Source organism: Uranotaenia lowii, chromosome 3 (genome assembly GCF_029784155.1).
Source record: "Uranotaenia lowii strain MFRU-FL chromosome 3, ASM2978415v1, whole genome shotgun sequence".
NCBI classification, from domain to species: Eukaryota; Metazoa; Arthropoda; class Insecta; order Diptera; family Culicidae; genus Uranotaenia; species Uranotaenia lowii.
The window spans coordinates 171,947,279-171,971,085 of NC_073693.1; the positions used below are offsets into that span (position 1 = coordinate 171,947,279).

Consider the following 23,807-nt stretch of genomic DNA (forward strand, 5'->3'; position numbering starts at 1 on the left):
TGGACGCAAAAAAGTGATTCATAAGATGTATCTTATGAAATTTATAATAAGATTTCCTCTGAGTGTAGTTGAATTGCGAGGGTAAAAACAGTCATAACTCCATTTTACGATGCGTGCGGTGGCATAAACAGCCTTCATTTGATTTATTGGGAAAAACCACATAAGATAAGTCCTATTTGGTTAGAAATTTCCAAGTCTCAGCATGCTTTTTTGGAACTTTATTAAAAATTTGGGGGTAAAACGGCCATAACTCCATTTTTCCAAGCGTGCGGTGGCTCAAGCAGCCTTCATTCGACTCCTCGTAAAAAATCACACAAGATACGTTTATTTTTGTTCAAAATGTTCTAGTCCAGTCAAGTCCAAATCGGTGTTTTCCTGGATTGTTTACAAAATATAGGGGAATTATGGGTTAAAAAGGCACTATACCTCCGTTCGTAAGGTCGTGCGGCATCTGAAACTATGTCTACTCGATTGTCCGGACATTTTCACTTAAGGAAAGTATATTTTCATAGATTTGGTTCATGTAGGTGGGAAGATATTCAATTTCTTCGTGGTTTTTATACTTTTTTACCATTGTCACATTGAAAAGATTTTTCGCTGAATTTCTGGTAAAAAAATACAACTTTGGAACTCTAAAATGAAATTTCTATTAAGGTTGATTGATTGAAATGGTCGGATTAGATAAGTTTCTGCTGGATTTTTTTTACAGTTTGCTGAAAAGAGTTTGTTTTGGATATTATGTTGTAGCCAATCGATTAGATAATAGATTTATAAAATACACTGAGTCGATTTGGGGTCATTTAGAAATTCCCAATCTCTAGAGTCTAAAAAGTTTTTTTTTGGTTCAAAACTCATCCATGAGTTTTTGCAGAATTTTTAAGTAACGTTTACACGAGTAAATTTTAACTTTTAGGTTCGTATGGATTTGTACTCAAGTGCGCGGATTTTGCAGTGTATCAATCTATAGAAGAGTATACTCTGTAAAATATCAATTAATACTATTGTTTCGGATCTCAAAATATCATTTATATGATATTCACTATTCAGTGGCTTTCTCAATACTTGCAGAATTGAAACATAACTGTTACAACCATGAGTGAAAAAAGTTTACAATATATTGATTTGTTATATTTCTGTAATCAGTACTCTAATTTTGTTAAACATAAACTGACAATCTTTTAGCATATATTTAAGCTTTCCATTTCGCTTTCTTTTTAAATTGCTGTTGTCTTAGACTTGAAACATATTTGCACTAAAAATAGACTCTTTGTCTAAGTTATAAAGGGTTTCTCTCAAAGAAATTCTAATACTAATTAAAGTCATATTCGTATGGATGACCCATGACAAATGAAGAAAAAAAAAATCAAATATCGTACTACGAACTAACAAATGTTCTTCTTATATTAATAACTAAATAAATTGCAAATGGGTTTTAGGATCATTTCGTTCGAATGTTTGGTTAAAACAAAAATTCAACCCTCAGATATCAAAACTAATCTAAAGGAGTTGTAACGATAAAGAAGCGATACTATTTAGGTCGTTTGCCCAAATTTGATCGAACTTGAAGATATGATGATATAAAAGAATTAACATTACTTACAACGAAAACGAATCCTCCGGTCACCATTCGCCGCCACGAGCGACAAACTGCTTGAACTTTTCCTGACATTCGGCAGTTGTCCAGTGCTGGATAAGCTTTTTCTGTTCGGCGACGAGAATTTCGTCCAATCGAAGTGACAATTGTTGGCGCAGATTTACTTTCATTGATTTCAGTGCCTGGAGAGAAAAGAAATTAAATTTTTTCCTTTAAAGTTTATCATAAATGTATGGCTACGATAGATGGTCAGAGCATAACAGATTTTTATTACGATTTATAATGAAATGAAACAACCAGGTTCATTTGTAGAAATATTGTTGCTGGCATTTTCTAATAACCTTTGTAAAATATCGTCTGTACGCATTCGCCCCAAAAAAGCCTCTTTATCATAGGAAAAACGTTTTATTGGCTGTATTGTAACCTTTATGCTGGTTATTAAATATTTAACTTGAACAATCTTAACAATCTGAATTATCCCCTTCCATTTGAGCGATCGAATGTGTTCAACACTTTATTGCTTCTAAAATCTTTCCAACTGAAATCAGAATCAAACCCACTCATCTTCGCACACCCAAATGCCAATCATTCGATTGAATTGAGTACCATTTATGAATACTTCCGAGCGTTTATTTATGTCTCCCAACTGTCTGAGCTGGCCCGATTTAAAAAAAAAACTTCAAAAGCGGTACGTGCCAATGTGTAAATTGTCGGATCTGCTTCTCTTCGATCTGATTCAGCATTCTGCGGACCGCCTTTCCTAGATGTTCACACTAGACAACTCAAATATATCGCTTTTAAGGAAATATCAATAGATTCATATGCCAAAATGTACAGGTGTGGATACAGCTTTTGATGTACCTATAAATGTTCATTGGCACTTAAATATTTAGAGTTCATTCATAAGCTCTGTGAAAAAAACAGGAATTCTTAAAAGTATCACGATATTTTTATCATCAATTGATGAATCAAGTCATGGGCAAATAATTTTGGTATTTTTATTTGATAGGCTAATAAGCATGAGATATCTTCAATAAAAGATAACTTCTCAAAGCGTAATGACTTTGGGTTTGATGATAAATTCAACGAATAGGTCAGTTAAGACCTTTCCAAAACATAAACTTGAAATGATTTGGCTCTCCTTTCTTTCGTTGAAATGGATTCACGTCTGGACCAAACAGTTACGTACAAAAGTATATTTTCGAATAAAAGGCAAAAATAAATTATCGAATATTTCATAGAGCTGCGCTTGATAAAATTAAAAATTAAAGTTGAAAACCGGTTGTTGTGATCGTAAATTTTGAAGAGGCTACTTGAGCATAATTTTCAAACCAGATTTATGTCTACATACCAAGTCTTCATGCCCATGCAGGTAAATTCTTCGCCATATTCTCCAACTCGTCGAAGGATAAAAAAGAAGTCTACTCGTTGTTATAAAAATTCGCATGGTTGACTCTTCCATGCCACAGATTTTTAATCCACGTCTCTTTTTGCTTGATCAACATCGATATCTACGAACAAATCAGCGTTGCTGTGAAGTTGTTTTGGCTATCGAGGATTTCTCACCTACTCATCGCTAATATAAACTAACATATGGCGGATTTGGCTATTTTATTGAGGTCATCTTAATGATTCTAAAATTTAGTTTTAGAATGTCACAAAAACGGAAGATGTACACACTAAGATTGCAATTTCCCCCCTCAGGATAATGACTATCCGAATCACAGGGAAATTGCTTGATTTAAACGAAGTTCGAACGAAACCCCTCTCGAATCTCGGGGCGCTTCATTTCTTCTGAAATTCGCGATGAAATTCCTACGAACGTACAGGTGATCGCACAATCGTCCTGTATCACGGGAGAACCTCAGCTGTCAACCGTTTTTTGTCTCGCTTTTTATAAATAGTTTTTCTTTTTCGCCTTTGGCGGAAAGAAACGTAAAGTTTCCATTTGTGACGACAAAGCCCAAAGCAAACATCAAGGAAATCAGCGGCGAAATGTTGCTCTTACGGCCATTTAGGACACTTCCTCCAGACGAGCCATCCATCAGCCAAGGAAAAACAGTGAAAAAAGTGAGCCGTAAATTGTGTTGTCTTAAAAAAAAAAGAAGTAATTCACTTGATACCACTATCGAAAATTCTTATTTTTTATCTATTTCATAGATGCGGCCAGGATTCAGCGGAAACATCGGTGATGCTGGTAGCCAGGCGGGAGGAACCTCTACGCCAAGGGATCTACCGGCCGTTGAAATTGGCCGTCGCAACATACTTTGTTGCACACCAAGTTTCAGGTATTTGTTGTCAGAATAAATAGTTACATGAAGAATTACATTCCATTGTTTTTTTTTCAGGCAATATACCGGAAGAATACAAACAGAATGCAGCAGCCATTTGATATTATTAAAAAAAATTCATCAATAAAAGTTCATTCAATTTTAACATGGGTTTTTTGTGCGAAATATATCCGTATTTTACATGTAAATTTTGAAAGAAAACAGTCTCGAGGCTACAGGATAATTTCGAAACCTTCCTGAAAACCACAGGAGAACATCGTTTCGACCCTACAGGTAATTTTTGACAGTTGTTTTCCTGTAGTGATTTTCTGTCCCGAGATTTGTCCTGTAATTTCAGCTGTTGAAAATACAGGACGAAATCGTTCCGACCACAGGAGAAAAGATTAAGTGTGTAGGAAGTTATTCTTTGGAGAACACATATCAGAAAGCGCTTTGCTAGCATATCCCTCCTCCATGTCATGTTGGAAAATTGTATAATCGCTTCTTTTTTTATAAAACAGATGAGCCAAGGAAACTTCGTCTTCGTGAACAAGTTTGCTTTTGAAAATAACTCCATTTTTTCCACGATCTTGGAAGAATTACTGTACGTTGTGTTTCATCCCATGCATCCAAAAGCATGCGACTTTCAACGAAATGTTTTTCAAGCTCTGAGCTATATCGGTTTCACGAGCCATGACATATTTTATATTTTTTGCAACTCCGTACTTAAATGTTTGTTTTTCAAAACAAAATTTGGTTTTGGAAAGGCCAGCTTTTTGTAACCAAATAAAAAACAGTGTCGAAAATTAGTACTTTCAAATATAGTTTTCAAAGCAGTGTCGAAAAGTGTTTTCTTCAGCTTAGAAGCTGTCGGAATCTGTCCGTATCGCTTTACAGAATCTAATAAGCATCTCCAAGGTATACTGCCCCTATTCGCATATGAGTCCCATGTGCATTTTCATCGATTTTGAGTTATCGATAGAAAACGCTTCTTTGTGCTTCAATTTACCTATAAAACAAGTTTTTGTTCAAAGTTTGTTCCCAAAATTTCGAAAAAAATATGACCCCTGATGTGTCCCATGGGAAAAATATTCGCATATGAGTCCCATGACCAAAATTCAGCCCCAGAGCTTACAATTGAAGGAAAGGAGAGATAGAAAATGAAGTAAATCAATTATGTAATGCTTAAAACATTAATTTACATAAAAATTGATCGTATAGTATCAAAATGATTCCGAAGAAATCTGGTTCTTAGTCATAAAAAACATTAACAGGTAAATTCTACCAAATTATTGTTTCGACAAAAATCAACCGATCAACAACGCTCAATAGATCAGTCTTCGGTAAAGATGGATCCTTCGTGGCTAATTTCGACGATCTAATGTGTGATGGTGGGTGGTACTTGAAGAGTTGTTTCGGTAACAAAATAACAAACTTTTTCATTACTTTTTCCTATATTCACAACAATATCAATACCACTGTTTTCGTTTATTACCCAGGAAGATGTTCCCGGAAAAAAAATTCTTTCTTTGTCTGAATCCAGCAGACTTTTGGTCGGTGTTATCCACGTAAGGGAGATGAGGGCATAACGAGCACCCAGGGCATAATGAGCACTCCTTTTTTCTACATAAGTACGTATTTTCTTAGACAAATTTTCATAAGGACTTGTTTCGTACTCCCCATAGTATTAATTTTTCACCAAAAAAGAAATATCCTTTGCATCTTTACAGAAATATTAAATAATAACCAGCTAGGTTCTCAAGTGACGAAAATATTATAATTTTTGAGCACCACCAAATAAGCTTTCATGACCTTTAGATCATCTTGATCTGAAATGTACGCACTGCAACATGATCTACACATTGTTTCTCAATTTTCAACATCATAAAAATTTTGATTTTTCACTTTAATCAATTTTAAAACGCTTTTTTACTTTAATTTGTTCACTAGAGGCGAACAGAGCACTACCAATGAAGGCATAATGAGCATTTTCTGCCGGGGAATCTAGCAGCGAATTCAACTCGATGAAGTCAACTGAATAATAGAGCTACAGCTTAACTTGTTTCGTCTGTCGATTTGGCCTATTGGTAAGGTGCCGGAGGGGCAATCAGTAGACTCGAGTTCGATTTCTGTTCGAGGGGATTTTTTTTTGCACATACCATTCATGATTGATTTTTTTATTGTTTCATTATACGGCTAATAACATCAAAGCATCATCCGTCAAACAAAACACCAGAAATATAATGTATGAGCATGTATTAATTCTTTGAATTCTACAAACAGACCTAGATTATTTTGTTATTGCATTGTTTGATGAATCTACGCCTCACCGTTTAGTGCAATCATGATCATGAATGATAAATGAAAAAAAAAAATCACCTCGACCAGGAATCGAACTCGAGCCTACTGATTACCTCTCCGACATCTTACCAATAGGCCAAATCGTCAGACAATACAAGCCAAGCTGTAGCTCTATTATTCAGTTGACTTCATCAAGTCGAATTTACTGCTAGAATCCCCGGCAGAAAACGCTCATTATGCCTTCATTAATGGTGCTCATACTGCCTCGGGGGGTTTCTCATTATGCCTCTACAGTGACTGGTTTTCAGCTTTCGGCAAAAATTTTTAAAATGCATTTTTAAACGTTTTTATCTACTTTTTCAAGTTTCATTCAATTAGGCAATTGACTATTTGAGTGTCTGAACACGAAACAATGATGTAATTCACATATTACAGCTGTTCTTTATGGTTTTTTTTTTTTTTACTTTATTCGACTTTATTACGACCGAAGAAGTTTGAAAAACTGTTGACGGTCTTTAAACGGTGATACTATTTTTAGTGCAGTGTGTGTTTGCTTTTCCTTAAATACTACTTAAGTTTAAAACTCTCTTAACTGCCTCTAGGGGAAAGAGAAGGAAGGAATAGGGAATGGGGATTAGGATAAATATTTGGAAAAGGAAGGGTAAAGGATGGATTTGGGGTGATACTTTAATAATAAATAATAAATAATAAATAAGCGTTTTCCTTAAGGTGGCCATGTGAAAAATATGTGGTGATAAGTTTATCTTCCGAATAAACTACATAATGTTAAATTGCGGTATTTCGAAACGTTTCACCTCTGAAACTAGAAATTCTACTGAGACGAAATCTGAAACATGGAAAACAGGAAACAGGAAACTTCAAATTTGACACCTACTGTAGCATCCCCTCAAGCCGATCGATTATAAAAACCTACACTCATATTTTACTCAATGGATGAAAATGGACCCGCGGAAAGCTCAAACGAATTGATGAAATAATTTATTTCCCGCGCTAAATGTTCCGGCACTTGTTGCATGCACACATGTCGTCCCGCGTCTACGTCATCGTGGTTTGGAAAATCTGTTTTTTTCTTTTTTTTCTCTCCTTTTCAAACCATGACTGAGGAGGAAGTCTCGTGCTGATTTGCATCCGCATGGCTAGGTGTTACCGGTCTTTTATTTTTTTTTTCGTTTCGCTGGTCTTTGCAAACCTACTTAAATTTTAAGATACACAGCTTTGGAGATTTTAGGGAAATGACGAATGACGGAGTGTGTCGATGGAAGAATTTTCACGACGCGACGCATGAGCGCGCTCAGTCTTGATCTAGCGTCGCGATCGTTTGAATGTGACTTTGCCCGTAGGAATGGATTCGTTGGCTAGGAAGTTGATCGTGCTATTCTTGCACATTTTTGCATCAGTTTTAGCGGTTCAGGCCCTTCGATATCATTACGAAGATTATGTAAGCGAAGTTTATAAATAATTGAAAAAAACAGTTTGTGAATTGTATTTTTTTTCCAATTCTTAGGACACACCTTCGGGAACCTGCCGTGAACATGAGGTGTGTAATATTGTACATCATCGTTACTGGATGCCGAGCGCGGTTGAAAAAATTTGTCGATGTCCATTGAATACGCCCAGCTGTCCAGTGACCTACGCTAAACATGGCCATATCATGAATGTTAATAGTCGCACGCAGATGAAATTTTGTTCGCCGCTGAATAAGTTGCAGAAGTGTAAGCCCAACGAAATAGCGTTGCAGAAAAAGACGCTTTATCAGAAATATGGCGTTAAGAATGTGGCAATTGTCGTGCGATGCATTTGCGACAATCAGCAGCAACATTGGACCTTCATCAATCAAACTGGGGAAAACTTTGACGAAAAAAAGCACGAGATGACTTTGGTGGATAACTATCGATGTGTTGGTAATGATGGTCTTTGTTGAATTACTTCGAGTGTCTAGTTTTAGTTTGTAGTAGGTACTTTATTTTAGTCCAAAATCAAATAATTTTTAGTAATTGATATTAAAATGGAGAGGTAACTTTTTTTGTTTAAATTTACCTCGACTTCGCTCATGTTTTTCAATGGTTTTACTTATCGTTAAAAATGATAGATAGGCCTCTAGTTTTCACCTTTGCGATCATGTGATTACTTATGAATTTTCAATCGTACACTAATTAAAAAAAAAATCGTGCAAGCAAAGTGGTTTTTAAACGTGAAAAACTTCAATGTTCTTCAACCGTTCTCCAATTTCTCGGACATCCCACATTCGCCAGATCACGCTTCACTTGGTCTAACCACCTCGCTCGTTGTACCCCTGCTCGTCTTGTTCCTACCGGATTCGTAGCGAACACCTGTTTTGCTAAACAGTCGTCCGGCATTCACCACCTTCTGGATACTGGGTTCGCCTTAGAGTTGTGCGAGTTTGTGGTTCACCCTTCGTCTCCACACTCCGTTCTTCTGCACGCCACCAAAGAAGATTCTTAATACTCCAAGTGTGTCTCGTCGACGTCTCGTGCCCGTAGAGGATAACCGGTCTAATGAGCGGCATGAACAGGTTACACTTCGTGTGAGAGCTAAGTCTTACCAACTGCAGTTGCTTGCGGAGTCGATAGTATGCGCGACTTCCGCTGATCATTCGCTGCCGGATCTCACGGTTGGTGTCATTGTCTGCTGTCACCAGTGAGCCGAGATAGATAGATAGATAGTCTTCGACTATCTCCAGCTCGTCACCGTCGATCGTGACCTTGTTATTACTGGAAAAGCGGGTTCGATCGGTCTCGGATCCGCAGGCCAGCATATACTTCGTCTTGGACGTATTAATCCTTAAATCAATCCTTCCTACTTCGGGTTTCAGTTTGCGGTAGATCCCGTCCACCTCCGCAGAAGATCTGTCGACTATGTCAATGTCGTCGGAAAAGCAGATAAGTTGAAAATCGTGCAAGCATTTCACTCACCGCTCGTCGAATAACACATTCTAGCGTCACGTTGAACAGTATGCAGGATGCCTTGTCGAAGTCCCCTGTGTGATTCGAATGAAACCGAAATCTGCGTCCGCCTTGATCATTCTGGTCAACTATCCGGAAAAGCCGTTCTCGTCCATGATTCTCCATAGCTCGTCACGGTTGGTTGTGTCGTATACGGCTTTGAAGTCGATGAATAGATGGTGCATAGGGACTTGATGTTCAAGGCATTTTTGGAGGATTTGCCGTAACGTGAAGATCTGGTCCGTCGTAGACAGCCCCTCCATGAAGCCTGCCTGATGACTTCCCACGAATCTTTTAGCTTGTAGCGTTAGGCGGCGGAGTCGGATTAGGGAAAGCACTTTCAGGGTGGCCACTCAAAATCAATATTTTTGATTTCCGCATTTTCCCGACTTTTTCCCGCATGGTCTCACGAAATTCGCGATTTTACAAAACAGAAAACCAAACAAAATTCCGAATATTTATTTTTGAAACTATATAAACGAAAATCGATTAAGTTATCTTTTAGTCGTAAATGATCTTTAAATGATTTTTTCAGTTATTTTTACCAATTAAACGACAAATTATTAGATTGATACGCAGGATTTTTTTTTAATTTTTAAAACTATGTAACTCGAGTCGAAAATGTAAAAAAAACCTCTAACTAACTTAAAATTCCGATTACACCACTTGCATCGAGCTGCACCGTCATCTTTGGGATCAGCCGCGCACCAACAATTCCGCATACCGAGACCGAAATGTTATCGAAATAGTCTGGCGTTCTCATTATATACTGCGCGCCGGTGGAGGTATCCTACACAACGTTCGCGACGTACCTAACAGCTCGGTATATGCAGAAAGTAGAGTCACACTACTCGAATGCCCCCCGCCGGAAGGGCATTCTACTCCGACCGTCGTCCGGTCTTTCTCTTCCTTTTTGGCTGCCCACCGTGTGCCGAATCGAGAGCAGTTTATCTTAGACTCGCGCCTGTCACAGCACACGTCCAACTCCTCTGCAGGGCAGTCATGATCCGGGTGAACCCATCGCTGACCACGCGCCAAGTATTGGCATCCTCACACATCCTCCGCTCGATGTTGTCGGCTGTCATGTCCGGTCCGCAGGCGGCAAGCATGTTAGCGCGTACTCTTCGAACAGTTGAACACTACGTGCTCTGGTGTCTCTATTGTGTCACCGCAGGTTAGGCAGAATGGCAAGGCCACGTGTCCAAACCGATGGGGGTACTGCATGAAGCATCCGTGACCAGTCAAGAACTGTGTCATGCAGAAATCCACTTTTCCATGTCTCCGATCCATCCAGGATCCGACGTTAAGGATCAAGTTATGAGTCCACCGGCCACGTTCCGATCTGTCCCACTGGTGCTGCCAGTTGGACATTGAGGCCTTTCTGGCATGTTTCCGCACATCGTGCATGTGCCTGTGCTCCTAGCAGAATATGTCTTTCTCTAGCAAGACCGAGATAGGCATGACTCCCGCCACAACATCAGCAGCTACCAAGGACACCGTTTGGTATGCACTGATTACTCGCAGTTTCATCAGCCACTGCACACTGCAGAGCTTTTGCAGGTTACACTGCCTGCTCAAGGCTGCCTTCTAGGCTGCCGCTCCGTACCGCAAAATGGAAGAGGTCACACCCGCCAGGACCCTCCTTCTGCTGCAGCGGATCGCCGAGTTATTCGACATGACCCGTGAGAGGGCTGCTGTCGCCATTGCCGATCTTTTACAGGCGTAGTCGATGTGGGCCATAAAGCTCAGCCGATCGTCGATCATTACCTCCATGTACTTGATCCCACGCTTGGATTCGATTGCGCACGGTCTAGCTGCAACCGTTCCTGATTGTGCTGAAATCAGGTTGGTGATCAGCACCATCTCGGTCTTGTGGTGAGCCAGACGCAAGCTCTTGGAGCACATCCAACTTTCCACCTTCTTAAAAGCTACTGTGGAGAGTAGCTGGACCTCACCGGTTGATGGGCCCGATGCCAGGAAAACCACGTCGGCGGCGAATCCCACAAGTCTCACTCCCGTGGGGGAACGAAGGCTCAGCAGTTCGTCGTAGACAATGTTCCACAATACCGGGCCAAGTATAGATCCTTTTGGAACCCCTGCCGAGACAATCACTTTTTCTAGTCCCTCGCTGGTCATATACTGTTGTTAGCGGTTACGGAAGTAACACTCCACTATCCTACAGATATATGCCGGAATCCTCATATGGATGAGCGACGACGCAATCGCTGCCCAACTGACGCTGTTGAAGGCGTTCTTCACGTCAAGGGTGACCACTGCGCAAAACCTTCGTCTGCCCCTCCGATGACACGTCGAATGGCATCCACTGTACTGCGGCCTTTCCGAACTGTTCTTCGGATAGGCCGTTCGCACTTTCGGTGTATAGCTGGATCCTGCTCTGTACCACCTTCTCTAACACCTTTCCAGCAGTATCCAGGAGACATATCGGGCAATATGCTCATGGGTCACCTGGTGGCTCGCCCGGTTTTGGCGCTGCCGCTTCCACACGTCTGGGAAAACCCTATCACCCACGTACTGTTGCAGGGATGACCGGAACATTTCAGGATGTTCCATGAACGCAGCCTTCACTGCTACATTAGGGATGCCATCCGGACCCGGAGCTTTGTTCAACTGAAGGGACTTAGCGATGTCTTAGTTCCTCCAGCGAAATCTGCTCCTCACTCGTATCCCAGTCATATGGGCCCTCGGCCATGTAACTTCCTCGTGCTGTGGGAACAGCTCGTTGACGATCTCTCGAAGTTTGTTCGGACACGATTCCTTTGGCGCACCACCGCTCCGCGTCTTGGCCATGACAATCCTGTAAGCGTCGCCCCAGGGGTTGTCATTGGCGTCCTCGCAGAGTTGCCTGAATCGTGCCTTTTTGCTCGTTTTGATAGCCCTGTAGAGGGTAGACCTCGCAATTGTGTAGGGCACTCTTCGCTCCGCTCTCGCTGACGGGGAACTCGCTCTCTGCATATGTCGCCTAGCCCGTAGGCAGCTAGTACGCAGGTCCGCGATTTCCGTCGTCCACCAGTAGACGGGTTGCCGAGTGTCCTTCCGCTTGGTTCTCCAAGCGGACAGGTTTTCCAAGTTCCGCTCCCAGTTTAACACTTTGACAAAGACGTTCTGGTCGAATTGTGTTGTCTTCCAGGGGCGTGCTCCTGTTGTCGTACATGTTCTACCTTCGGTGTCTGAACCAATCCCGGTGTCTGCTGGAGTGAGACAGGGATGTATTTTTATTCCGGGATTTTGAGTCCAATGGGTTTATTCACCAGACAGGGATGTATCGGGAGCACCTGAACGATCTTGTCCTTACTTACTTACGTAATGTTCCCGCGCCGATCCTCCGGTGCATAGGGCCGTGATAAAAGACCTCCAAGTAGAAAGATTTGTCGTGACCGCCAGATGTTCCGGAGGGGCGTTATCTGGCTACCAAGATACTGGAAGCACTCCACTTTCTGAACTTGTTGTCCAGCTACGACGAAATTAGAAGGATTTACTGTGTGGATTTCTATCGACTTGGTCTTTCCGACATTGATTTTGAGATCTGCTGCCTTCGGTGAGGTCGTTGAGTTTGCTCTTCATGTCTTGATGTCTTTGTGCGAGCAAAACAATATTGTCTGCCAGGTCAAGGTCGTTCAGCTGCTCCATTGTCGAAGGATCCCACGGCAATCCTCGGTTTGGTCAATCGTTCAGTCAAGATTTCATCCATTACGATGAGAAAAAGCAGCAGTGATAAGATACATCTTTGTCTCACTCCAGCAGTTACCGGGATACGAATATATAGCGAAATATGTGCGCTGCGCAGCCAAACATTTGAACGGCGCGACATTTGACGTAGTCGTGTATCGTTAGCACTTCAAACGCCAACACGATGGTGGGAGAACATATTCCCGTTTGGTATAGCGGCGCACTCGTTGTTACACTTGTTTATCATGCTTACAGTCACACAGTAAGGTTTCTCAACGATGCGATTGGCGCGTGCATGAAAAAATTGTAGTTTTTTTGTAAAACTTCTTACCATTTAGAATATTTGTTGTCTGGAAAACATATTCTCGATGTGAGATGCAAATTTTAAGGTTGTTTTCCTATCTTTGCAGCCATTCTCTCTGAATCCTTTAGCTGTTTAAAAAATCGCAATGAAAGCGCACGTGAGATATTTATTTTAGTTAAATTAAAGGAGCATATACCTAATGCGTACACAGGTCTACAATATGTTTGAACAGAGCGATGAATAATGACAGTTGGATTGAAGTTTTATCTCAACATACATCCGAGATATTGAGGTGGCCAATGATAACCCTTGACATGATCCACGACACCCTACTCTCCCTTAATTTTTTTAGATCACGATAATTTCAATGCATTTCATCTATAAATATTTCATGTTTTTTTTGCAGCTCTTGATCGATGTAAACCGTATGACTTCTGTGGATACGCCAGACGCGATTATGGATTTATTTTTCATCGTTGCTCCTGTCCGATGTCTCACCAGTGTAAATTTGATATCGATGAGGATCAGAACGAAGTTAGCGAACTGTTTTATCGAGGACCAGCTTACATGGCACGATGCATGCCGATCTACGATTACGATTGGTGGTGATAGAATGGGTTTTTTTTTTGTTAATTTTAAGGTTTGCTTATGGGGATTTTTTTTTATTATCTGACAATTTGCGCCGGGGGTCTTCAGATTTCCCCCAAAATTGAAAATTTAGTTCATTTTTGCGATTTAAAAACACATGTATTTTTTCAGATTTCTAACATTTTTATTTTTTGAGTTAGCTTCGGTTAGATTTTTTGTAAATAAAAAATAAGCATTTTTCAAAGCTACATAACTCTGGTGTTTCTCAACGGAAATTATAAAATAGCACATCAAAATGCATTGAAATTTTATCAGCTTTCCAAATAGAATAGTTGAAAAAAATTAAATAATGACCTTCAACATGAAAAGTTGTAAATAAACTTAAAATGGCGTCTAAAAGTACCGTCTGCACCACCGAATATTTTGCAAAAAATAACAATGTATAGCTCGATTCATGATCCAACTTTCATCTGAAGACACCAAAGTGGGCCATTAACACCTTGAAGAGTTATGAAAGAAATAATGACAACAAATCTCTTTTTTTGCATCGAAAACAAACAATGGTGGAACAACTGCACTCACATATGGAGATAGCAAGCACTTCTAACAACATGGAAACAAAAGAACTTTGTAGAGTGTTTGCAGCAAAACTGACTTTAAATTTTAACCAAAATTCTGAGTATCGTATTGTTTAAGTGATATTACTAATAATGGGAATGTTGCTTTTACAACCTGGTCATATACTATATAACTTATTAATTTTTCGATCAAAGATCATTGTGAAGCATAATCAATGCCAATAGTAGAAGGTTCAGTCCCTGTGTTTGGGATCACAAAAATGTGATTAAAAAAATGAAATATAGACGTGCTTTACATAGTATTTATATCGGGAGCTAAGCACTGGACACCAAAATCCTTTCCCATTGATCAAAAAGTATGAGAAAGTGGCACAAATGTTGTAGAAATAATCAAAGAGCTCAGTATGGCCAGCCCAGACTGTAAAATGATGAAAATATGATACTTTTACCGTATTCGTTTTCTACATTCGCCCAGTTTTGAGGTTTACCATACTAGAACGAACATAATTCGTCGTCAGTGTTTTGCTATCTCGATCGCTCACACACGAATCTTCAGTGTTCCACCGTCCATTTTAAATCAAATCTGGGGAATTACGGATGTAAAACTTAGCGCATAAACTTCCAAAAATTACAGTAAAATGTGCATAACTGGATGTGACCTAGGTATAAACAAATACGTTATTAGATTTTTGGAGATAATATGAAGTCAGTTAAGCTGCAATAATCTACCGCCCCTTCTTTCATAACAGTCCCATATACAAAAATAAGCAAGCGAGACAATCAGCTTTTTCTGTTTTGGAATATATTTTTAAATTGTGACCACCACTTTCAGCATAAACGAAAATCGTTTCTAGGTTGTCATAATAAATCGTTAGGCCTGAAATTTTCGAAATTGGGTTATTGGTAAGGTCGAGAGCACCATTTTTATTCATTATGGGACTGTTAATCGACCATATTTGAAACCTTTTTCGAATCTACTAGCATTACAGTCCCATACAAAATATATTTTTCTCACCAAGCTACTTTCTAAGACTTAAATTTGATCATTTTTGAACTTCTAAATGCTTTTGTCAGAAAAAGAAACATACTTTTGCAAAAAATATCATGAATTCCACATTGTAAGTTGAATTTTTTTACGATTTTTGATTGCATCCGATAGTTTTTCGCTCAGGAAGTCATTCCTAAGAAAGTCAGGCCTGCCTTCGAAAACTAGTGTGCATCATTCGACAACAAGTGAGTTTAAAAAATGTTTAAATGATTCAAAGCAATAAACCAAAGACTATTTCGCCGAAAGAAACATTGAAAAGTAACCAAATCCGTGGTATTTCACATATGGGACTGTTATTCAGGTATATTTCATCTAGGACAGCCACGAATTGATATTTTTTTCGAAATTTCTAGAACAAAACCTCTTTTTTAGTCTTTTATGTTGAAGCCTTATGTTGACCTAAAATGACGAAAATTCATATGGGACTGTTATGCGAGTAAGGGCAGTCTGAAAAGGACGAAAAAATAGTGTTTTTTACCAGCTTTGATAAATTCTTTTGTTTCCTTGTTGTTAGAAGTGCTTGCTTTCTCCATATGTGAGTGCAGTTGTTCGACCATTGTTTGTTTTCGATGCAAAAAAAAGAGATTTGTTGTCATTATTTCTTTCATAACTCTTCAAGGTGTTAATGGCCCACTTTGGTGTCTTCATATGAAAGTTGCATCATGAATCGAGCTATACAATAGTATTTTTTGCAAAATATTCGGTGGTGCAGACGGTACTTTTAGACGCCATTTAAAGTTTATTTACAACTTTTCATGTTGAAGGTCATTATTTATTTTTTTTCAACTATTCTATTTGGAAAGCTGATAAAATTTCAATGCATTTTGATGTGCTATTTTATAATTTCCGTTGAGAAACAACTGAGTTATGTAGCTTTGAAAAATGCTTATTTTTTATTTACAAAAAAATCTAACCGAAGCTTACTCAAAAAATAAAAATGTTTTATTTTTATTTACATAGTATTCCGTCTTACGACATAACTTGACGAACATAATTCCTAAAATTCACTCGGTCCATGGCAACCGTTCTCCAATTTCTCGGGCACCCCACGTTCGCCAGATCACGCTCCACTTGGTCTAACCACCTCGCTCGTTGCGCCCCCGCTCGTCTTGTTCCTACCGGATTCGTAGCGAACACCTGTTTTGCAGGACAGTCGTCCGGCATTCTCGCAACATGTCCTGCCCAGCGTATCCGGCCAGCCTTAACCACCTTCTGGATACTGGGTTCGCCGTAGAGTCGCGCGAGCTCGTGGTTCATCCTTCGCCTCCACACTCCGTTCTCCTGTACGCCGCCAAAGATGGTTCTTAACACTCGTCGCTCGAATACTCCGAGTGTACGCAGGTCCTCCTCGAGCAATATCCATGTCTCGTGCCCGTAGAGAACAACCGGTCTAATAAGCGTCATATACAGGTTACACTTTGTGCGAGGGCTAAGTCTTCTCGACCGCAGTTGCTTGTGGAGTCCATAGTAGGCACGACTTCCGCTGATAATTCGCCTCCGGATCTCACGGCTGGTGTCATTGTCTGCGGTCACCAGTGAGCCGAGATAGACAAAGTCTTCGACTATCTCCAGCTCGTCGCCGTCGATCGTGACCTTGTTATTACTGGACAAGCGGGTTCGGTCGGTCTCGGATCCGCAGGCCAGCATGTACTTCGTCTTGGACGTATTAATCATCAACCCAATCCTTCCTGCTTCGCGTTTCAGTTTGCGGTAGATCTCCTCCACCGCCGCAGATGATCTGCCGACTATGTCAATGTCATCGGCAAAGCAGATAAGTTGACTGGATCTGTTGAAAATCGTGCCCCGCATTTCGCCCACCGCTCGTCGAATAACACCTTCTAGCGCCACGTTGAACATCATGCAGGATAGACCATCACCTTGTCGAAGCCCCCTGCGCGATTCGAATGAACTCGACAATTCACCCGAAATCCGCACACAGCACTGCGTTCCATCCATCGTCGCCTTGATCAGTCTGATCAGCTTCCCGGAAAAGCCGTTCTCGTCCATGATTTTCCATAGCTCGTTACGGTCGATCGTGTCGTATGCGGCTTTGAAGTCGATGAATAGATGATGCGTAGGGACTTGGTGTTCACGGCATTTTTGGAGGATTTGCCGTAATGTGAATATCTGGTCCGTCGTAGACCGTCCCTCCATGAAGCCGGCCTGATGACTTCCCACGAATCTGTTTGCTTGTGGCGTTAGGCGGCGGAGTAGGATTCGGGACAACACTTTGTAGGCGGCATTGAGGACAGTGATCGCTCGGTAGTTCTCACAGTCCAATTTGTCGCCCTTCTTGTAGATGGGGCATATTACCCCCTCCTTCCACTCCTCCGGTAGCTGTTCAATGTCCCAGATCCGGATTATCAACCGGTGTAGGCAATCGGCCAACCTGTCCGGGCCCATTTTGATGAGTTCAGCTGCGATGCCATCCTTCCCAGCCGACTTGTTTCTATTCAGCTGGCGAATGGCTTCCTTAACTTCACTCATCGTTGGGAGTGGCTCGTCTTCGTCGTTGGCTACGCCGGCGATGTACCTTCCCCCACCGTCTTGATCTCCTGCATGTGCGCCGTTCAGGTGTTCATCGAAGTGCTGCTTCCACCTTTTGATCACCTCACGATTGTCCGTCAGGATACCCCCGTCCTTATCCCGGCACATTTCGGCTTGCGGCACGAAGCCTTTGCGGGATGCGTTGAGTTTCTGATAGAACTTTCGTGTTTCTTGGGAACGATGCAGCTGCTCCAGCTCCTCGAGCTCCTCCTCCTCCAGGCGGCGCTTTTTCTCCTGGAAAAGTCGGACTCGCTGCCTCTTCCGCTGTCGGTGATTTTCCACATTTCGACGGGTGCCTCTCTGCACTACTGCCGCCCGCGCGGCATTCTCTTCGTCCATCACCCTCCTACACTCCTCGTCGAACCAGTCGTTCCGTCGAGATCGCTCCACATAACCGATGACGTTCTCCGCAGCACTGTTGATGGCTGTTTTGATGGTATCCCAACAGTCCTCGAGAGGGGCTTCGTCAAGCTCGCCCTCTGCCGGCAGCGCTGCTTCGACCGATTGCGCGTAGTCTGCCGCGACCTCAGGTTGCTTCAGTCGCGCGATATTTAACCGAGGCGGGCGCCGGTTTCGCGTGTTGTTCACTACGGAGAGTTTTGGGCGCATCTTCACCATCACCAGATAATGGTCCGACTCGATGTTGGCGCCCCGACAAGATCTGACGTCGATGATGTCCGAGAAGTGCCGGCTGTCGATCAAAACGTGGTCGATCTGTGATTGAGTTTGGTACGGTGATCTCCAGGTGTACTTGTGTGGGAGGCGGTGCTGAAAAAAGGTACTACGTACGGCCATTCGTTTGGAGGCGGCGAAATCGATAAGTCTGAGGCCGTTTTCGTTGGTCAGCTGGTGCGCACTGAACCTTCCAATTGTCGGTTTGAATTCCTCCTCCTGGCCGACCTGAGCATTGAAATCCCCGATGACGATCTTGATATCATGTTTTGGGCAACGGTCGTATTCACGCTCCAGCTGCGCGTAAAATTCGTCTTTGTCGTCACCGGTACTTCCGAGGTGAGGGCTGTGCACGTTGATGATGCTGATGTTGAAGAACCGGCCCTTGATTCTCAACCGGCACATTCGTGAGTTGATCGGCCACCACCCGATCACGCGCTTTTGCATCTTTCCCATCACTATAAAAGCTGTTCCAAGCTCGTGTGTGTTGCCGCAGCTCTGGTAGATGGCACGACCATCTGGGTACGTTCGTACCGTGGAGCCCTTCCAGCATACCTCCTGCAGCGCTACGATGTCGAATTTGCGGCTCTTCAATTCGTTGGAGAGCACGTGGGTACTGCCCACAAAATTTAGAGATCGGCAGTTCCATGTTCCAAGTTTCCAATCGTTAGTCCCTTTTCGTCGCGTGGGTCTTTGCCGATTTCCATCCGAAATTTGTTGTTCGTTATTCGTTGCTTAAGTTTTTTAGTAGTCACAGGCTCGCAAGGCCCGCAGCTAACCCCACTATCTCGCAGGAGGACCGTCGTGATGTTGCTGTTTTGGGTCCCGAACACCACCAGGACGCTGTTGCACTCCGTACGCCGCCCCTAACATGGAGAACAGACGCGTACGAAGCCCCCTAACTCATTCTGCATGCGACCAAAGCATCCACCAGGGTTGGGTACCCGATCTCCGCTAAGGTTGCTCGCACCCCAGCTAGCACCACGGGGAGGTAGAGAATCGGAGTTGCAGACAAGAGGTGATATGACCACTACCCGAAGGTTGGGTGTATGGGGTCTCGAGTTGCACATTGTCTACTTCACTAGCCAAATAAAAATGTTAGAAATCTGAAAAAATACATGTGTTTTTAAGTCGCAAAAATGAACTAAATTTTCAATTTTGGGGAAAATCTGAAGACCCCCGGCGCAAACCCGTCAGATAATAAAAAAAAATCCCCTTATGACTAACAGTTGCTGCCACCCATTGCGTGTAAAAGTTTTCGGAAATCGAACACAATAAATCATAAAATTAAACATAAATGCTACTTACTTGTGATGAAAGCGATGCTAGTTTCTTCGTGATATTGTTGGCCTTATCCGTCAGTTTTTCTGGATTGACTACCTCAGTCACAATTCCATAGTCAAGAGCAGTGGGGGCCATAATTTTTTTGCTCAGGTACAGCAAGTCGGTTATCTGGTAGAAGAGAGGAGTATTTAGTAAGTTTATGCTCAAAAAAAAATCCAAAGGATTTTATCATACCGCTTTGGGTTTCAAATTCTTGTAGCTTGTGAAGATTTTCATTGCCTCCGGGAGCTGCCCGAAAATAGTGTAAGGTGTACAGAATGAAGTGTTGTCGGCAGCGATCACCATTTCAAACAACGGTAGAATTGTGACCCCAAGGCCTAGAACGTCACCTTGAACTGCAGCTACAAGTGGCTTATTGAAAAGGGCCAATGTCTGGAGAAAATTCCTGGAAATACAAATTAATCATTTTTATGCAACGAGGAAGCCGGTACACTGTTACTTACCTTAAATGTCCACTGAGAATTTGAGCAGCATTTTTCCGTTTTTCAGCGTTAGTTTGGATTAGGTAGGAGACGTCCAAACCCCTACAAAATTGCTTTCCATTCGATCTTATGAGAACAGCTCTGGTATTAACATCAGTCTTGAGCAGATTAAGAACCGCTTTAACCTCATTCATAAGCTGGTGTGTGAAATAAAAAAAAATTAGTAGGATACCCACAATATTAGGATTGTAATTTAGATGATTGCTCTTTATTATTCATAATCCCGAAATTATTGGAAAAATTTGAACAGAAAAAAATCAGAACAATGCAGTTATCAATTCAGGAACAGATTTTATTTTGTAAAAAAACAGTAGAAACAAAGAAATCGTACATTCCATTTGAGATTAATGAAACGTCTATCATCTCCCTCTTAGTGCTTTTTACGAAGGAAAACATAAAGCTAGATTTTAAAATTAAAATTAATTGATTCTTACCTCAATTGTAAAAACATCCTTGAGTTTGGTTTCTTGTGGAGCCAACACTATTTCGGTGTAATTCCCACAGCTCCGGCAGGTTATCTCATTTAATTTGAGATCCTTCAACTTTTCTTGCAAGGATTCAGGTCCATCTTGCGAGTTGATGCCGTTTTCTTCGACTCTAACCATGGTGGTCGTTGTCGTAGCCAGTACAGTACCGGACGTGGATGGCGAGGTTTCGGTTCCCACACTCATAGGTTTTTGTTTGGATGGGATCTGCTTGGGTTTCTTCTCTTGTGGCGGAGTTTCACCGGCTTCCTTTTTGAGTTTCGATCCCAAAACTTTGCTGAGTTTGCCTTTCATATTTGTCACTAGCGACGAATCCACTTTGATGTTCTCGGAAGGCTTGGTTGATGGTTTTGAAGGTGGTTTGACGAATTGAAATCCTTTAGATTTAGTTTCTTCTGCAGACTCTTGTAAATTTGTTGTAGGCGGTTGATCAAAGCTAAGCCGTCTCGGACTGGTAGAGCTGGAGTAAGAACTGTTCGAACGTCGACGAATAATCATAGCATCTTCGCAGGTTTGCTGGGATTTGTAAACGTAGTCCCAATCTGCGGATTTGTTTAGTATTTGTTTTCTTTTACGTCCTGGTCCAGCTTTCTTTACCGTACTGGTTGTAGCCGTAGGAATCGGCGTAGGAGCTGGACTAGTCGATGTTTGCTGAGGTGTTGATGCTCGCTTTGCTCGGGCTCGCGAAGTATGGACAGCTACTTCATTTGGTGAAGTGGTCTGTTTGATTGCATCGGATATAATTTTGGCTTTAGCCAAAAGCTTTTCGTCTTCGTCATCAACTTCCATGTTGGAATCTTTAAGCAGATCTTTGTTGCTATTTTCACATTCGATATCATACAACATATTGATAGCCCCTTCATCGCCCAACAGCTTGTCTATCTCAGATTTCTTTTTCCTAACATTGTTCGTTGGCAAAACTTTGGGTTGCTTGATGATTGGTTCCGGAGTAGTCGCACGTTTAACTTTAGAAGGCGGAACGAAAAGGGGAGTATCCTTGATCATGTGAACGGCAACGGATTCGGCCCGTTTGCGACGAATTCCTCCAGGAATTGATACCCGCGTAGAAATAACAGGTGCTTCGGCTGAAACCTTTGGCAAAACAGGCAAAGGCTTTGTCCGGTTTGATTTCACAAAGCTAGCAAAGGACTGATGCGTGTCTGGATTGTCTGGATCCCAAATAATTTTCTTTTTAATTATTCTGGATCGTTTCGGTTCCTCGACTGAAACGGGTGTTGGTGGTAGTGGTGGCGGAGCCATCGGACTGGAAGCCGCTTTTTTAGGAGGGGAAAGTGCGGGACTGTTTGGTTCTTCCTTCAATGGAACCGGGAGCGTGGGATCATCATCCCAATCCGAAACCAATGAACTTATAAGTTCTTTTGATGTTTGTTTTTCAACAACATCAACGGCTCTAGGGGACGATTTTTGAGTTGCCAATGGCGTAATAGGGGATTTAATGGGTGATGGATTTTTAGAAACCGTCAATATTTTAGCTGTAGACGGCGAATCAAGAGGTTCTTCTTTGGGGATCAGCATAGGCCTCGGAATAGGTGTGATTGTAGTTTGTCCTCTGAGTATTGCCGTAGCATAAGTTTCTTTAGGTTTCGGTTTGACTGGTACTGGGCCTTCTGGTTTAGATTGCGGTTCAGGTTTTCTCTCCGGTTTAGATTGTTGTTCAGACATTTTTTCCGGTTTAGGCTTTGGTTTCCGACCTTTAGCGAAGATAGGTAGACTTGCTAACTGACGTGCAGCAGCTTCTTTTTCTTTTGTCTTATCATTTTGAATATCCTGTTCATCGAAGAAAGAAATTTGAATCTCCTCTAACACTTCGTCGGTATAATCTCCATCATTGCTTCCTCCAACTCGAACTTCAATTTCAGTAGCGTTTTCAGTGATTTCGACATCGTCACCTTCCAGTATAGCAATCAAATCATCATCCTCTAATTCCTTAGCCTCACCAGCAGTTAACGGTGTTGCGGGAATATCACTACTCAAAATCAAATCCTGCGGTATTTCAATAGAGCCACTAACATCAAGCGGTTTCGAGGAAGCTGTACTTGGTGGCTTTGGGTTAGACAACACCTTCTTCAGTTCTATTTGTTTACTCAGACGACTTTTCATTTGAGTCAATAAGCCTTCGTTTTTGGAAGCTCCTGTTACTTCAGCCTTAGCATTTTTACCGGGTGAACCAGTTAATTCATAGGGTTTTTTAATAATAGTTTGACTGTGAATGATTACCTTATCACTGGAAGGCGCGGCTTTCGGCGATTCAAGCGTCGTAATTATTTTTCCCTCGTCATCGCTCATGACCAATTCATTCCGTCCAACTCCGACTGCCCGGGGAGAGCTCAGTGTTCCATCGTCAACGAGATGAACAAAACTGTTGCTTCGATTTGGTTCCTGGAAACTCATTCTTGCTGCATCAATCCGAGATTGCGTGAGTCTGAAAGTGGAAATCCAAATGTAAACAAAATGAAGTTCAGGTTTTACTCAAAGACATCACTCACCCGAATATTTCGATTTAGGAATCGAATCAAATCTGCGAAGTTTTGTTACCCTTGTAAATTAACGATTCGGCTTGTCAAAGTACAGCAATTTATTCAAAAAACAACGATTTTAGCCCATGAAATCGAGCATCCAAGCAACCCGCACTAATTTTGTTCAAAAATCGCAGCACGTCAGAATTGAGCAGTGTTGCCGTTAATCTATATACACTCAGGTTTTTTTTTACGCGGTATTTGGTCCCGCGTAAAAAAAACCCGCGTAAAAAAAAACCGCGTTAATTCGAAAATCCGCGTAAAAAAAAACCGCGTTAATTCGAAAATCCGCGTAAAAAAAAACCGCGTTAATTCGAAAATCCGCGTAATAAAAAACCTCGTTAATTCGAAAATCCGCGTAAAAAAAACCCCGAATTTCGAAAATC

General features: G+C 41.6%; 2 protein-coding genes and 1 long non-coding RNA gene across 4 annotated transcripts; 2 read left to right on the forward strand and 1 right to left on the reverse strand.

Moving 5' to 3' along the window:
- Nucleotides 1-1,095: 1,095 nt before the first annotated feature.
- LOC129751594 (titin) lies at nt 1,096-23,562 on the reverse strand. 2 transcript variants are annotated; one of them, XM_055747196.1, is made up of 7 exons: nt 23,392-23,562; nt 23,123-23,327; nt 20,834-23,050; nt 20,361-20,536; nt 20,092-20,302; nt 19,882-20,025; nt 1,096-1,776 (listed from the first exon to the last, which is right to left on the reverse strand). In XM_055747196.1, the coding sequence occupies exons 2-7, from the start codon at nt 23,294-23,296 to the stop codon at nt 1,621-1,623; spliced, it is 3,078 nt and encodes a 1,025-aa protein (XP_055603171.1). In that variant the 5' UTR covers nt 23,297-23,327; nt 23,392-23,562; the 3' UTR covers nt 1,096-1,620. The 2 variants fall into 2 exon arrangements, with proteins under 2 accessions (XP_055603171.1, XP_055603170.1); XM_055747195.1 differs by having other exon boundaries at nt 20,834-23,327.
- LOC129751596 (uncharacterized) lies at nt 3,274-4,030 on the forward strand. The gene is made up of 3 exons (XR_008738750.1): nt 3,274-3,664; nt 3,755-3,882; nt 3,943-4,030. It is a non-coding gene; the product is annotated as an uncharacterized LOC129751596 (long non-coding RNA).
- On the forward strand, nt 7,460-19,650 carry LOC129751595 (U-scoloptoxin(11)-Sm6a-like). Its single transcript, XM_055747197.1, has 3 exons — nt 7,460-7,624; nt 7,691-8,087; nt 13,547-19,650. Exons 1-3 carry the CDS (start codon nt 7,529-7,531, stop codon nt 13,747-13,749), a joined length of 696 nt encoding a protein of 231 aa, XP_055603172.1. The 5' UTR covers nt 7,460-7,528; the 3' UTR covers nt 13,750-19,650.
- Nucleotides 23,563-23,807: the final 245 nt, after the last annotated feature.